Consider the following 16231-nt stretch of genomic DNA (forward strand, 5'->3'; position numbering starts at 1 on the left):
ATTGGGAGTTGGCAATTAATTAATTGATCAGTCAGTCCTGCATGACTGCAGTATACAAAGAGCTCCCTGTTGATAAAAGTTTGAGTGTGCTACGATTTTGCCAGCCATTAGGGGTTCTGAAGAAATCAATATGTCAATATTGAAATCAATGTGTCACAAAAAAATTGGCTTCTGTCATACCTTATTATTCTCCACCACCACCACCGCCGCCATCCTAGATTGCCTTTGCATACAATATAAAGTTTTATTGGTGCAAATAATCTCAATTTGTTTAGGCATCCTTACTGTGGGATATTAGTTATATTTTCACTCTTCACTCAGCCTCTTAAAATGTAATGGTGTACTCAATAATGGCATACAATGTAACGATTGATCAATTGTTGGAAATGACCAAAGCCTGACTCTTTTGACTCAGCCCACTGTTTCACCTCTTCCATGTTTTTCGTGTTCCTGTGTTTATAAGGGGTGTAATAGCTAGAACAATGAGGTTGCTTTCTTGTACTTAGATAAGTTTGTTTTTGCTAGTTCATCTTGAACAGTTTATGCAATTGTCAAGGCCAAGGTGGTCTACAGTTTTAAAAAAGGATAAGGTTTTGCCTCTGTAACAGGTTTCTGTGAAAGAACAAATCCAGTTTCGCCTTCAGTTGTATTGAATGTATGGCAGTATTACATTGAAACGACACCTTTTTAATACAGTTGTTGTATCAAAGCTGTACCACATCCCCTGTGAAACAAAACCAGAAAAATTTGGAACAGAAATTTTCTAAACTGTGAAGGTGTACTGTGTGGACCTGCAGGAGAGAGGGGAGACAGATTAGTATCTGTTGTTATTACAGTGTGCCTGCACCGTATGCGGGCGCACTGTACGCGGCTTTGAGCCTACGCTGAAGCTGTGCATCAATAAAATATATGGCCCATGCGCCCCATTGTTTTCAGTGCCATGGAAGCATACGCAGAATTCCTCTTATGTGGGGAATTCAGATCCCCCTGCGTAAGGGAAGGGCCCACTGTATTTAGCAGTAGCTCTCCATGAGGATTTGATAGCCATTACTTTGAAAATTGCAAGTAAAACTCCAAGTTTTTTTAAAAAATCCTCTGCTGAGGCTGACCTTCTACTAATCACTTCTCACTCAGCCTCATTGTTTCTTACCTATAAAACAGAAGTATCATTTGGTGGTTGCTTTTGATATTTGCATAACTTTATAGAGCCAGTGTGGTGTAGTGGTCTGAGTGTTCAATTAGGGTTCAAATCCACCCTCAGCCATGAAAAATACTAGGTGACCATGGGCTAGTCACACTCTCTCAGCCTCAAGAAGGCAATGGCAAATCCCCTCTGAAGAAACTTGTCAAGAAATCCCCATGATAGGCTAGGATTGTCATAAATTGGAAATTGATTGGAGGCATACAACAACAACAACAACTAGCCTCACTTTAAGGGCATAGTATTAGAATCACTGTTTTAAAGTTAATCTAATGTTGGTTTGCATTGTGAAAGTAGTGATGCAGTCAGGCGAGTAGGTCTGCTTCTGAGGTACTGCTGTGACTCTGGATCTGCTTCCTTCTCAGTCACTATTTTGGATTTGTCAGACTCTTGTTGGTAGACCTCTCAATTCTAGTGAAAAAACAACAACCCCAAAACAAAGTAGATACTACTGTATGGATTACATTAAGGTATTCAGACATGAAGCAGTTTTTCCCTTCTTTCTTTTAAAAAAATATATTTTAAAAATTGGATTCTGTGACTGGAAGACTCTTGGAATTGGTGCTTATCACCAGCTGCGATAAAAAAAAAAAAGGACTGAGAAAAGTGTTACCCAAAGGAATGGAAAGTGCTGTAAAGTCATCTTGGAGATTGAGGTTTGAGACTGGTTCATCTTATAGCCCCAAAGCAGACTAGCTGCTGAGCAGAGGCTTATGTTTCATGGCTTGTATAAATTTAACATTTCACCATGAATTTCCTTCTTCTCTCCTTTCTCAGGCGGCAGACTGTAACAAGCACTCCTTGTTGGATTGAGCTTCACCTGAATGGTCCTCTACAATGGCTGGATAAAGTATTGACTCAGATGGGCTCCCCATCAGTGCGTTGCTCCAGCATGTCGTAAAGCTCCTTCTCATTGTCGGTGGGCTTAAAATACGAAGTCCAGGCAACAGACTTAAACCTAACAGCTTGTCTGTCGTAGTAACTCGTGTGTGGTCTCCATGAACTGTTTCCTATCCAAAAAGTTCTGTGAGAGAAGAGAGAGAGTGTGTGTGAGAAAGAGAGAAAGCACTTGAGGGTCTCATCAATTTTAAAGCACCTTGTGGATTTTGTTTCCTATACTCTGATACTAGATGAGATGTTAGTGTATAGAAACACCTTCTTCTGAAGGAGGGAGGAACATTTTAAAGACTTTAATGGTGTTTTTATTGGGTATATATAAATTGAGTGTCCTAAAGGTTTACCAATAACATGGACAGTTGGATTATTGTATTACACCCTCCTCCCCTGCCAATATGGCACCATTCTGCTGTCCTGGGTTTTATTTCCAGTTGATAGATATGCAGAACTCTTTGACTTAGGCAGTCATCTCATAAAAAAAGCCCAAGTTCTTGCTTCTCCATATTTTTTATATTTTTATATATAAATATATATGCAGGCTTTCCGCTGCCCTATAACAGACTTCTATTGCAAAAAATCTCCTGCTCCCTCCCCCCAGTACACACATAATTCCAAGTGTGCTAGGTTGCGCCTTAAATCCCTTTATGGAAAGGGAACACTACCTGGGTTTCATCTTTTGAAATCATGGGTGTTGAGCATGCTTAAATGGACTTGAAATAAAAGATATAAATTGGAATCTTTCCTTGGCCCATACCACTACCAAATCATGGCTTGGAGAAGTTTCCCCCCCTCCTTTTGCCCCATCCAAGGTAATGCATCTGTTGCCGGCGATGGGTGCTTCAGCACTCCTGATCCTGAAATCCACCTTTCACCTTTATGTGTAAAGACATGGGGATTGAGGGAGGGAGCTACTCCCCAGCAAGGCATCAGTGGGAAAGTGTAATTTTAACATTGCTTGTTCTTTTAAACAATCTTAAGTGATCAGGAACAGGCTGCTTGTTGGTTTCAAGTCCTAGGGCCTTGTCATGCCACACAGTTCTAGCAGTATGATTTAGCACTTTAGCTGCCAGGGCTGCATCCTATGGAATCCTGGTATTTGTAGTGTGGGAAGGCACTAGAGCTCTGAATGCCTTCCTTAAAATGCAAATACATTGGGTGTTGCCAGGGCAGTTAAAAGTGAAACATAGCACTACAATTGTGTAGTCTTAAAGGGCCCCATGTGGCTCAGGCCCCTTTTCTCCTCAGACACAAATGTCTACCTTTGTCATGGCAAAGGTTGTACTGCCAGTATTCCCTGTGGTGCCAGAGTTCCTTTTTAACCCTGATTTCAAACTCAGATCAGAGGTTTGAACAGCCCTGCACATTGCTAACAGTGCTGCCGTTGTGATCCTTAACTGAAGAGAAGGGAGGATTCACACCTGTATGGAAGAAAGAGTGTGTGCCTGCCTCCATTATTTTTAACTCAGTGCCAGCCCTTTATCTGAAGTGCCACATAATGTTAACACTGGATCTGCAACACATGCATGAGTCCGTTGAAATTTTTTTAGGTATATACATTTGAAAATTATCCCCCTGTACTGTCCCGTCCCGTCCCGTGAACCCCCCACCCCCACCCCACCCAGGTTAGGTGAAACAACTGTAAAATGTTGGAAATTTGTTTGTGTCTTGAAACCTTTATTCTGTAGCAGGGATGTGTATATGGAATGCTGAAGTCTGGCTAAACCCGACTCTCTTTTGCTTAATAGCTTTTCTTAAAGATTGCCAGGATGCAATCTTGAGGCTTGTTTGCTTAGCACTGATGAACTGAGAGGCCAAGCAAAGTCTCTTGCAATTCCTTTCATTCCATTCCCTGTTTCCTTGATCCACTGTTACCTACTGTAGCAGGACTCTAGGTATGCTGGAGAGCAGTTTGGGATGGATTAAAATGATCTTTTAAAGATTTAAAGAAGCTCGTGTCATGTTTATCTCCCATTTCCCATCATTTGATGTTCAGTGGAGAGATACATGCTTGTCAATCTATAATTCAGAAGTCCTAAAAGTACCCCTCCCCATGGACATTGAAATACAACTTCTAGAAGGGTTTAAATATAGAAAATTGTAATTTAATTGAAAGCTTATATGGCTGGTTGGGTCAGCTTTACATGGCTTAGACTTGAGCATCCATCCATCCATCACAGATGGGACAGATCTTACAGCAGGGTTGTTTCCAGAGTCTATCTAGCCTGTGTATGACCAGCAAAAGGAAATCTCTTAGTACATGTTATTGTGAACCGTGGGACACTACATTTGGACCTTGCTTTCAAACATATTTTGAATTATATTCTACACATAAGTCAGGGTTGGGTAAGGGTTGGGAAACTGTATAGAAGGGTTCTTCTGACTTGAAAAGTATACATCTTACTAACAATCTTGTAATCTAGCTGTCTGTCATTCTCTTGATGTTGTGGCAGTAGCAGGATTGCGTTTTGTCTGTTTTCTTTCCTTCTCTTCCTCCTCCACCAATGGTTCGTTTTCACCAGTACTGTACTTTGTAAGTACACCTAATGACAACTTCAGCTTTGAGAACAAACGTGGCCAGTGTTAAGCTTTGTAATCAGCTGATTGAAATGATGATAATGATGGATATTTTTATGCCATAAAAATAAGGCATAGGAGCAATACCAAAAATCAAGCCTGAGGGTGGGGGTAGGGGAACAAAGTGGGTCAGGCAGTTTAAAAGAATTGGAAAAGCAGTTACCAATTTGTGTAGTTTTACCAGTAGCCTAATGTATTGGTAGAACTTGTGAACCTAAGAGATAAGCTTTCATGCGTGTTGCATTTGCCTAATATGTGAATACACTAATAAAGTTTTAATTCTCACTTCTGTTTGTTTGAATGCTTACACTCTGGGGACACATGGTGCTTTATTTGCTTGAAGAGCTCTTTTAATATTATTTGTCAATATCGCAAGAACTGCATAACTACCTCAAAGCACTTTAGCCCTCTCCCCCTGCATGCCAAAGCACTCTTGAAACTGTGGGAGGAATTTGAAGTTTTTTGCAATCTGACATGAGGGCAGGAGCACAATCTGCCATGCAAAATGAGAAGTTGTCTCTGTCTGCAGATATAGGTGTAGATATAAAACTACACACAGGATGTGTCCAAGCTTTTGATTTTGATCTTTGAAGTTGGATTGTGCAGATTACGGTGCTCAACTTTCAGAAGGTAAGGGACTGCATTAATCCTCCATTACACCTTGGACAGCCAGACACCAGGCAAAATATTCAAATGTTTTCCCCCAAATGCTATCTAGAAGGTTTAAGGGCATTTCAGTCCCTGGGGAAGCCCTTGTTTTGTAACACCTCCTTTTTAAAAGTAGGACAAGGCCTCTCCTAGGCCTAAAATGCCCCCTGAATGTAGCAAAATGCCTCCTAGTCCCTAGAGACAGTTTTAAAGGCATAAAATTTTGACCCCTGGAAGGGGGTCACACTTTGCCCATCCACTCTGTAGAGCATCTTGGTGCCAGACATCTCTGGAATATAAAATGTCTCTGCTGTCTGACTAGTTAGAAAAGCTTATAGCCTTTAGGGCTGAAGGGCAGGGTATAAATACCATAAATAAAATAAATAAATAATGGCTGTGAGTACTGAAGTGATCTTAAAGACCTTGACATATCACTGTAACAGTAGTTCTTGAAAAGTTGTAATTGTAAAATTGAGTTCGGGTTTCATCATGGCAGTGTGTTTCAAAGCAGACTCACCAAGCAGGTTATTTTGGAGGTCACAATTGGTCTTTTTCATAATATTAGTTCACCATTACTGTGCACAGTCTACTTTTCTGTCTTTCGTTAACTTCTTTCCTTCTGCCATCACACAGTTAGCTAGTTAAAATGACTGTCCTTCCCCCCCCCCCTCCCCAAAGTCCAGAAATCTCAGGTCATATGATCAGGCTTACATGTTTTATGTTTAATAATAATAGCATATTATCAATACAATAATGTTAATAAAATACAATTAACTTTCATAAAACATACAGTACTAATGGAGGTGGAATATTTTACAGCAAATTTGGTAGGCTTGCCGGAAGAGATCCATCTTGAGTGCCTTCTTGAAGGCATCTAAGGTGGTAATAAGGTGGATCTCTTCTGACAAGTCGTTCCATAACTTGGGGGCTATGGCGGAAAATGCTCTGTGGGAAGTTGTTAACCTAGTTTTTGCACACTGTAATAATTTCTTCCCAGATGTCCTGAGAGTGCAGGGCGGATTGTGTAGGGAGAGGCGTTCCCTCAAGTAACTCGGGCCCAAGCCATATAGGGCTTTAAGGGTAATAACCAACACTTTGTATTGGGCCCGGAAGCTGATCGGCAGCCAGTGCAGAGATTTTAATATTGATGTTATGTGGTCAAACCTAGATGTTCCAGTGACCAATCTGGCTGCAGCATTTTGAACTAATTGAAGCTTCCGAACTTGGTACAAAGGTAGCCCATGTAGAGCGCATTACAGAAATCTAAATGAGAGATTACCAGTGCGAGTACCACTGCTTCAAGGTCCTTTTGGTCCAGGTAGGGACCCAGTTGGCGTATCAACCGAAATTGGTACCAAGCACTCCTAGCCGTCGCATCTACTTGAGATGACAACTGCAGAGACATATCTAGTACTCCCAAACTGTGAACTTCGTCCTTTAGGGGAAGTGTGACCCCATCCAGGACAGATTGGCAAACTTCCCTGCCTGGGCCTAGGGATCCTATCGCTAGTACCCCCATTTTCTCTGGATTCAGTCTGAGTTTGTTTTCCCTTATCCAGCCCATTACTGACTCAAGGCAGGCATTCAGAGGAGAGATGCCATCTTGGGTCACTGCAAGAGTTGGAAGCATAGAGAAACATATTTGGGTGTCATCAGTGTACTGATAACACCACGCCCCATGCCTCCGGATGATCTCTCCCTGCGGCATCATGTAAATATTAAACAGCATGGGGGACAGAATGGCACCCTGAGGGACGCCAGATGTCAGCTCTCTTTTACAAGAGCAGCTGTCCCCCAGCCTCACCATCTGGAATCTACCTGAGAGGTAGGAATGGAACCACTGGAGCGCAGTGCCCCTGATTCCTAACTCTCTTAGACGTTCCAGAAGGATACCATGGTCTACGGTATCGAATGCCGCTGAGATGTCCAAGAGCACCAGCAGGGTCACATTTCCCCTCTTAATGTCCAGACAGAAATCATTGACCAAAGCGACCATGGCAGTCTCAACTCCGTATCCTGCCCTGAAGTCAGTTTGAAATGGGTCTAGATAATTGGCTTCATCCAAGACAGATTGGAGTTGGAAAGCAACTGCCCTCTTGATCACATTTCCCAATAAGGAGACCGGTCTGTAGTTATTTCTTATCAAAGAGTGCAGGGAAGGTTTTTTCAAAAGTGGTTTAACCACCACTTGAATTTAGATGGAAATTTCCCCTCCCTAAGGGATGCATTGATTATAGCCTGAAGTAATGTTACTGCATCCCCTTCTTGAGTGGTCAACCAGGATGGGCAAGGATCGAAGAGATATGTTGTCTTCCTTACACAATCAAGAAGCTTGTCCACTTCATCGGTATTTACAAACTCAAAGTGATCCAGTCTAACATAGTCCACGGAGTCACTGGACATCTTTCTCATAGTTTCTGTTGTAATACCGGCATCAAGATCATCTCTTATCTGAGAGATTTTATCTGCAAAGAAGTCATTGAATAGGTCACAGCAGGCTTTTGTTGGTTCTAGAAGAGAGTTCAGGGTGGGAGGCAGTTGGGTTAGCTCTTTAACCACCCTGACCAGCTCTGTTGGACGAGACTCTGCAGATGCAATACGAGCAGCATAGAACAAGTTCTTTGCTGTGTCGATTGCCACTCCATAGGAGTCAAGGAGAGCCCTATGGCATGTTGTTGGATAAGCGGTGATGTTTTCGCCAGTAGCGCTCTAGTCGTTGCGCGGCTTGCTTCGTTTTTCGAAGATCTTGAGTGTACCATGGTTTCTTATTAGAAGCAAGCCAGAAAGGACACTCAGGAGCGATAATGTCTATAGGCCTGGTAAGATCGTTATTCCGGGTATCAACCAAGGCTTTGACAGAATCGCCATTGTTCCCAACCATAGAACCCTCTAGGGCTTCTTGGAACCATTTGGGTTCCATCAGCCTTCAAGGGCAGACCATTCTAATAGGTCCTCCACCCCTGAGGGGAGCACCTTTAGTCCCACTTGACCAGAAAATAGTCCGTCCATGACAGGGCAGAGGTTAGAGTTACCTCTGCCCACGGATGTTCCTGATCTGTGCTAAACACCACATCAAGTGTATTACCTGCACAATGTGTTGGACCCGAGACCAATTGAGACAGGCCCATGGCTGTCATGGAGTCCAAGAACACCCGAGCTGCACCTGATAGATCTGATGAGCCAGCCTTGAAGGGGATGTTAAGGTCCCCCAGGATGAGAAGCCTGGGGGACTCCAGCACCAGCTCCGAGACCAGCTGTGTCAGCTTGGTCAGGGAGTCTATTAGGCTACGGGGTGGATGGTAGACTAACAGAATCCCCAGACTGTCTCTAGCCTTCAAGGTCAGGTAAATACACTCGATGTGATCTGTTTTCCGGACAGGTTTCCTAGTCAAGGCGATGGTGCAACTCCTCCTCCTTGCCCACTTTCCCTAAGCTGCTCTTTAACGGTATACCCAGTTGTTTAGTAACAACCATCAAGTGAAGGTGATAAACATTTTGTTTATCCATATTATCTGGTGGTTTCGGTTTTGTTTGTTTTTTAAGTGAAACCATCATATGGAAAACGTTTTGCTAGTACTGTTGAAATTCTGCAGAATGGAAATATGTGTTTGGTGACAACTTTTATTTCCAATGATGTTTAGGGGAATTTTGTAATCCTGTTGAACTGTGGCCAGTGTCTAAATTTACTCATTTATCAGAAGAAGACTTTATAGCCAACCTATCTTGTATAATAACATGCAGATGCAGAAATTTGTTCTGACATGCCTTGCTCATGTATTCAATTTTTATTCCAAGATGCTGTTCTCCTCCTTGAAATTGCTCAGTTCACTGAACAGTCAGTGATAAATATAGAGCTTGTTAATTCATAACTCACACAGGGGACTAAATTGTCCAGAGGAGGATATGGAACAATACAAAATAGAAAAATACTCATCTTTGCTTAAGTCTGTTTCTCTTTTGGGTAGTGGGCTGCATATAGTTGCGATTAGTAAGTTGATAGGAGTTTTAGCACCAATGGGAAACAATTTTAAAACTTGATCATCCCCAAAGCAAGAGTCAAATTTTGAATCAAATTTCCTGTGAACAAGGGATGGGGTTGTAATAGAATCCAAAACAAGACATATAATGTATGTGTGCATCAGCATACAGAATTATTAAACCTTCCCCCAAAATTGGTTTGAATGGAGGTTTCTACATGAATACTTTCATCTATAAACTGAATCCTGAGGACAATGCAACTCAGTGTAAAAGGGGGGAGGGAACTCATTTGTGACAGTTTAAACTAGCTTGATTTGATCAACTGGTCATTTGCCCAAGTCCTTATAAGAAAGTGGGGCAAAACTTTACAGTAGTGCTGCTTATGCTATCAATAGGTATAGTGTCTAGATTGAGGGAAGAAATAGTGCCACTCTATTCTACTTTGGTCAGACCTTACATGGAATACTGCATCCAGTTCTGGGCACCACAATTCAAGAGGGATATTGACAAGCTGGAGCATGTCTGAGGAAGGTGACCAAATGGTGAGAGGTCTGGAAACCTCCAAGCCTTAGAGGAGTGGCTTAGGGAACTGGGCATGTTTAGCCCAGAGAAGAGAAGGTTAAGAGGTGACATGATAGCCATGTTTAAATATTTGAAGGAATGTCATATTGAGGATGGAACAAGCTTGTTTTCTGCTGCTCCAGAGATTAGGGCAATGGATTAAAACTAAAGGAAAAGAGATTCCACTTCAACATTAGGAATGTGGAATGCGCTGCTTTGGAGTGTGGTGGAGTCTACTTTGAAGGTTTTTCAGCAGAGGCTGGATGGCCATTTATTATTATTAACCTTTATTTATAAAGCGCTGTAAATTTACACAGCGCTGTACATACAATCTTTTAGTTAGACGATTCCCTGCCCTCAGGCTTACAATCTAAGAAGACATGACACAAAAGGAGAAGGGAGTGGTGGTGGGGAATGGGATCAGGTCCAGCAAATCTTCTCCACCTCCGAGGCCTGGACCAAGGCAGATGGACTGGAGGAAGTGCTTGGCTTCTTAATTAATGGTTAAAAGGAGGCTTCCTGGGTCAGAGAGGGGCTAGCCTCTGGGAATGCTTCTCTAAACAATATAGTTTTTAACTCAGTTTTGAAACTGGGTAGAGAAGTGATGAGGTGTGCATGTGGGGGAAGAAGGTTCCAGGAGTAAGGGGCAGCAAGCGAGAAGGGACGAATTCGGGAGGGGGCAGTGGTAGTCCTACACTGTGACAGGAGACCTTGACTACAAGAGCGGAGGGTGTGAGTAGGAATGTAAGGAGAAAGAAGGTCGGATAAGTAAGGAGGGGCCAATCCATGGAGGGCTTTGAAAGTCAACAATAAAAGCTTGTACCGGATGCGGAAGGGGAAGGGGAGCCAATGAAGGGAGGATAAAAGAGGTGAAACATGGTCAAAGCGGCGAGTGGATGTGACAATACGGGCAGCTGAATACTGGACAGAGATTAAATGATGGAGGTGTGAAAGAGGAAGCCCTGTCAGAAGGAGGTTACAATAATCTAGTTGCAAAACCACTAGGGCATGGACTAGAGTCTTGGCAGTAGAGGCTGAGCGGAATGGACGGATCTTGGCAATGTTGTGGAGAAAGAATCTACAGGTCTTGGCGGTGACCTGGATCTGGGGAATAAATGACAAAGAAGAGTCAAAAATGAAGCCAAGACTGCGGGCTTGATGAACCAGTTGAATAGAAGTGTCGTCGACAGAAACAGAAAAGGAATAGTGAAGGGTGGGTTTAGGTGGAAAGACAAGAAGCTCAGTCTTAGACATGTTGAGCTTCAAGCGCCGAAGCCGCATCCACTGAGAGATGGCAGTCAGACAAGACGAAACTTGCTGTTCAAGCCCCGTCGAAAGGTCAGGGGTGGAGAGATACAGCTGAGTGTTGTCAGCGTACAGATGATAGGAGAAACCAAAAGAACTGATGAGTTTACCTAGGCACAGTGTATATAGAGAGAACAGAAGGGGACCCAAGACAGAGCCCTGGGGAACTCCAACAGATAGGGGAACAGAGGATGAAGTCTGACCACCTGTGACCACTGCAAAAGATCTGTCTGACAAGTAAGATTTAAACCAGTCGAGAGCAGAGTCGGAGAACCCAAGGTCAGAGAGTAAATCAACCAGGAGACAGTGATCAACAGTGTCAAAGGCCGCAGACAAATCAAGAAGAATGAGAATAGAATAGAGGCCGTTCGCCTTGGCCTGCAAGAGATCGTTTGAGATCTTGGTGAGGGCTGTCTCTGTAGAGTGCCGTGAGCGGAAGCCAGACTGGAAAGGGTCGAGGATGGAGTTGGCTTCAAGAAACTTAATACAGCGAGAATAAACGACCCGTTCTAGGACCTTAGAAAGAAAAGGAAGAAGAAAAATTGGACGATAGCTAGACAAAGAAGAGGGGTCGAGAGAGGGTTTCTTCAGAATTGGGGAAACAAGAGCATGTTTGAAGTCAGAAGGGAAGGAACCCATAGAGAGAGAGAGATTAAAGATATAGAGGAGCGAGGGCAGAAGAGAAGGGGCTATAGAGATTAGGAGACGGGAGGGAATAGGATCAAGAGAACAGGTAGTAGGTTTGGAAGAATTTAGCAGCTTAGAGAGTTCATCCAGAGAAACAGGGGGAAACCCAGAGAGTTTATTAGTAGAAGGTACCAGGAGGTTAGTGGTAGGGGACAAGTCGGGAGGAACTATTTCAGATCAAATAGTAGTGACTTTTGTGATGAAGTAGTTGGCGAAGTCAGTGGGGGAAAATGATGAGAAGACAGGGGGAGAGGAAGGTTTTAGTAGTGTATTGAAGCAGGAGAACGTATGCTGCAGATGCCTCTCATTAGTGCAGATCAGCGATTTAAAATAGTTCTGTTTTGCCATAGACAGAGCACGTGAAAAAGATAAAAGGATGAATTTATAATGAATGAAATTGGCCGGTTCTCTAGACTTTTTCCAAAGACGTTCAGCTGCTCGAGAGCAGGACCGGAGGAACCTGATAGTGGGAGTGAGCCAGGGCTGAGGCCTAGTCATAGGGGAAGACATGCCTACAGATACAGGAGCAAAGCTGTCGAGAGTTGAAGAAAGAGTGGAATTAAATAAAGACATTGCTGAATCAGCAGAGTCTCCAAGATCAAGAGAAGAGAGAGATGAATTCAAAGTCTTACTGAGATGGTCAGAGTTAACAGACTGAAGGTTGCGGAAATGGTGCTGGACAGTACAACGAGGAGGTGGGATATAAGTAAAAGAAATTAAATAGTGGTCAGATAATGGAAAATCAGATGCCAGGTAGTTGGAAATGACACATTTAGCTGCAAGAATTAGGTCGAGACAGTGACCAGAAGAATGGGTTGAGGAGTTAGAATGAGGCTGAAGGCCAAAAGAAGCAAACAGGGAGCTAAGGCGAGATGAAGAAGGATTGTTGGGATTGTCAAGGTGAATATTAAAGTCACCTAGGATCAGAGAAGGGACTTCATCAGATAGAAAAAACGTCAGCCAAGATTCAAAGTCAGATAGGAACTGGGTAGCAGAACCAGGAGGGCGATAGATGACAGCAACCCGGAGCTGTAAAGTAAAAAAGAGTCGAATACAGTGAGACTCGAATGAAGAGAAACAATAGCTGGGGGGGGGGGGAGAAAGAACTTGAAACTGGCAGGAATTGGACAATAGTGTACTGACCCCTCCTCCTCGATCCTCAGGGCGGCTTGTGTGAGTGAAAGAGAGACCGCCAAAAGAAAGGGCAGCGGAGGTAGCAGTATCATGGGCCGGGAGCCAGGTTTCAGTAAGAGCGAGAAGGTTAAATGATCTAGAGAGAAAAAGATCATGGACAGCAGTCGCTTTCGGAGCAACAGAGCGACAGTTCCAGAGTGAACAGAGGAATGGAAGCTGGGAGATAAGAAGAGGTCGAATAGGGATCAGGTTAGGAGAGATGCGTGGAGCCATGGGAGGAAAGGATTTAGTATGCGATAATCAAAAGAAGAAAATATAACAATGACAAAAGTAGGAATATAATAGCCGACTGTACTTGGTAATATTGCCTAAATATCACAAGGCACAAGGGATTTAACAGAGAAGGAAGGGGTGGGATTGGAAGCCTTTGCTCAAGGTCCCAGCTGCTGAGAGTGATGGAAGGAGAGGTGGCTGATGGATGCAGGGAAGGAAAGCTCTATCCCTTAAGGCAGGCCCGATAGATCAGACTGCCTTCAGATGGATGTAGGAATGGGAGGGCCTTTCCCTTGAGGCAGGCCTGGTGGATGAAAGTCACTCCTCAGATGGATGTAGGAAAGAGAGGCCCTTTCAGCTGAGGCAGGCCTGATGGATGAAAGTCACTCCTCAGATGGATGTAGGAAAGAGAGGCCCTTTCCGCTGAGGGAGGCCTGATGGATGAAAGTCACTCCTCAGATGGCTGCAGGGAGGACGGTCTAGAGGGAGTTGAAAGTGTTAATGGCTCTCTCGTCCTGTGGATGGCCATCTGTTGGGAGTGCTTTGATTGTGTATTCCTGCATGGCAGGGGGTTGGAATGGGTGGCCCTTGTTGGAGTCTCTTCCAAATGTGGTTGTGGAGAACTATTTCCCCAGTGTGCCAGGGACTAGTTCCATATTATGTCTCCATTATCTACAATTGTTTTTGTTTTTCTTGGAAGCTCTCCAGAGACCAGCACTTGCCCATGGATCACCACTTTGAATATCACTTGGTTTAGAGGAAAAACGTGCTTTTGTAACAGCGTCTGTTTTCCAGAGAAAGAATGGAGCCTTGAAGTTTTGTGAATGAAGAAATGACTGCTTTTTTGCACAAAGCTTTCACAAGATCTGTGGCAACAGTTAAATAGGCATGCATATGGAGGCAGGTGATATTGAAGATCTGACACATGTACCTACCTGTGCTGCAGGTAAGTCTCCCATCTGAGACATGTACTAGAGGCCTTCTGCAGTGATGTCTCTCTTCAGTTTAATGGATCCCTAATTTTAAAAAGTGTGGAAGTAACTAGTCACCCCTAAGAGGAGGAAGATGCAACAAGTTACATTTGCAAAGTAATACAACAAGTAGAAACAAAGGCGCGTTACAGACTGCCCAAAATGGGCGGTCTCGCGCCGCTGCCGGTTGCTGCATCTGTGAACCGCAGCAGCCAAACCGCGCGGTTCCCGGACGCAGCAAGAAAGAGGCGCCAAAATGGGGCTTCTTCCTGGGCCCCAGAAGTGGTGCCGCAAGGTGCAAGGCATGCACTCACGGCGCCACTTCCGGTGCACGACATCCGGACGCTGTGCGTCCGCAACGTCAAAATGGCGGTGCCCATCTGTATGCGGTGCCACCATTTTGATGCACTTGTTACACGCAAGGGGCAAGGTGCGTCAGGTAGTGCTGCCTCTCACGCGTAACATCGGTGCCTCTATGGGCCCGTCTGTAAGGCGCCAAAGTTACCTTTTTGGTGTAATGAGTGTGTGTGTATGTGTGCCTTTAAGTCACCCGTCAAACATATGACGATCCCATTAATTTCATAGGGTTTTCTTAGGCTAGGAATACGCAGAGGTGGTTTTGTCAGTTCCTTCCTCTCATATATAGCCTACAGCACCTGGTATCTGTTTGTTTCCCATCCAAGTACTAACTAGGGCTGGCCCTACTTAACTTTCATGATCAGATGGGATCTAATGCCTTAAGGCAATACTGTGTAATGATTAACATTTCCTATCGTGTTCCAAAGTTACATTTAAAAGCCATTGTAAGAGGTTCTTTGACTGGAATCAAAGAACCTCTTACAATGAGCAATGACAATGGGTTACTGTAGTATCTGCTTTGGCTCTGAGCTTAAGGAGTATGTGGTGGCATTGTGCTTGTTCAAGTCATTCTGCTAGTTAATAATACTTCCCCCATTCCCCACAAACAGTAAGAATCAGTAGTAAGATCAGTGACCATCATCAGTGTGTTCCAAGAACAGAAAAAGGTTAGGAACTCTCCAGTTGAAGTTTTGGAAGGTATTTTTAAAAAAATACTCTAAATTAAAACATCTGAATTTCTGTGTTGGATGTAAAGGCTTCTTATGGAATATGGTTCTTCCTAAAATGTCCTCTTAAGAGACCCAGTGTGTGGTTTCCCACCCCCATTTGTTCTGTTTCTTATTTGCCAGAGATCCCTGCGGAGTTAATTATTAGAATAGCTAAAAACTAAATTAATTTGGGGTGGTCTGGAGGGAAAAGTAGTGTAAGCATTCAATTTAGATTAACATTCATTCAGATTAACATTTATTCATCCAATTCATGTATTTATATGGAACATTTCTGTATTTCAATGGAAATATATGTAATTCTGGGGTGGTTGGATAGTGATGTTCAAAACAGGAATCTTCCATTCAACCCATGTGCTATTTTGCATTTTTAATTAACTCCAGTCTGTGGGCTGTTTGCATTGTGTTCATTTGTTTTGTGTGTTGGCTTATGAGTAGTTTTATTTTTAACTCTGCTTACCCATTGCCTATTATATATATTATGCATGCAAATTCTCCCACACTAATCTTGCTGGAATTATAGTAAGACCACTGCTCACTATATGTTACTTATTTTGAAATGTAGATCTTGCAGAATTGAAATATTGGCTTTAAACAGAGCAAGGATTAACTAGCCTTGATAACGGATTATATGGGATTCCTTTGAAGCAAGCTTTAGACCTGGTATCTGTGCACAAACAGGGACTAAGTTCACCAAAGCATGTGCAAAATGTCTCCCCCCCCCCCCAAAAAAAAAGTGAGTATCAGAATCTACTTCCTAGCACAGAAAATGTGAGGCTGCACCTGTGATTTAAAGATCCTGATTGTTCTGTTGATAGTAGAGTTGCATCTCAGTGTACATGTGAAAATGGCTTCCCTTTGTTTCTGTGCAAGTCATTGTTCTCATCTGAGGGTGGCTAATTTTGTTGCATCTTTGA

The 16231-nt window shown here is 43.3% G+C and overlaps 1 protein-coding gene and 1 long non-coding RNA gene across 7 annotated transcripts in view; both read left to right on the top strand.

The window, feature by feature from the left end:
- Positions 1-4957, top strand: part of SMAD2 (SMAD family member 2) — a 73764-nt gene extending 68807 nt beyond the window's left edge. For all 6 annotated transcript variants that reach the window (XM_089497627.1, XM_089497608.1, XM_089497596.1 and 3 more), the window contains one exon: positions 1979-4957. In XM_089497627.1, coding sequence (XP_089353753.1) covers positions 1979-2102 — 124 coding nt within the window. In that variant the 3' untranslated portion in view covers positions 2103-4957. The remainder of the gene's footprint in view (positions 1-1978) is intronic.
- A 285-nt stretch (positions 4958-5242) lies between these two features.
- LOC149324206 (uncharacterized) overlaps positions 5243-16231 on the top strand; it is a 135841-nt gene continuing 124852 nt past the window's right edge. The window contains exon 1 of the long non-coding RNA XR_016277929.1: positions 5243-5302. This is a non-coding gene — a long non-coding RNA (uncharacterized LOC149324206). The remainder of the gene's footprint in view (positions 5303-16231) is intronic.

The sequence above is a fragment of the Sceloporus occidentalis genome, unplaced genomic scaffold (genome assembly GCF_023333645.1).
Source record: "Sceloporus occidentalis isolate IW3139 unplaced genomic scaffold, rSceOcc1.0.p SCAF_1, whole genome shotgun sequence".
Taxonomy (NCBI): domain Eukaryota; kingdom Metazoa; phylum Chordata; class Lepidosauria; order Squamata; family Phrynosomatidae; genus Sceloporus; species Sceloporus occidentalis.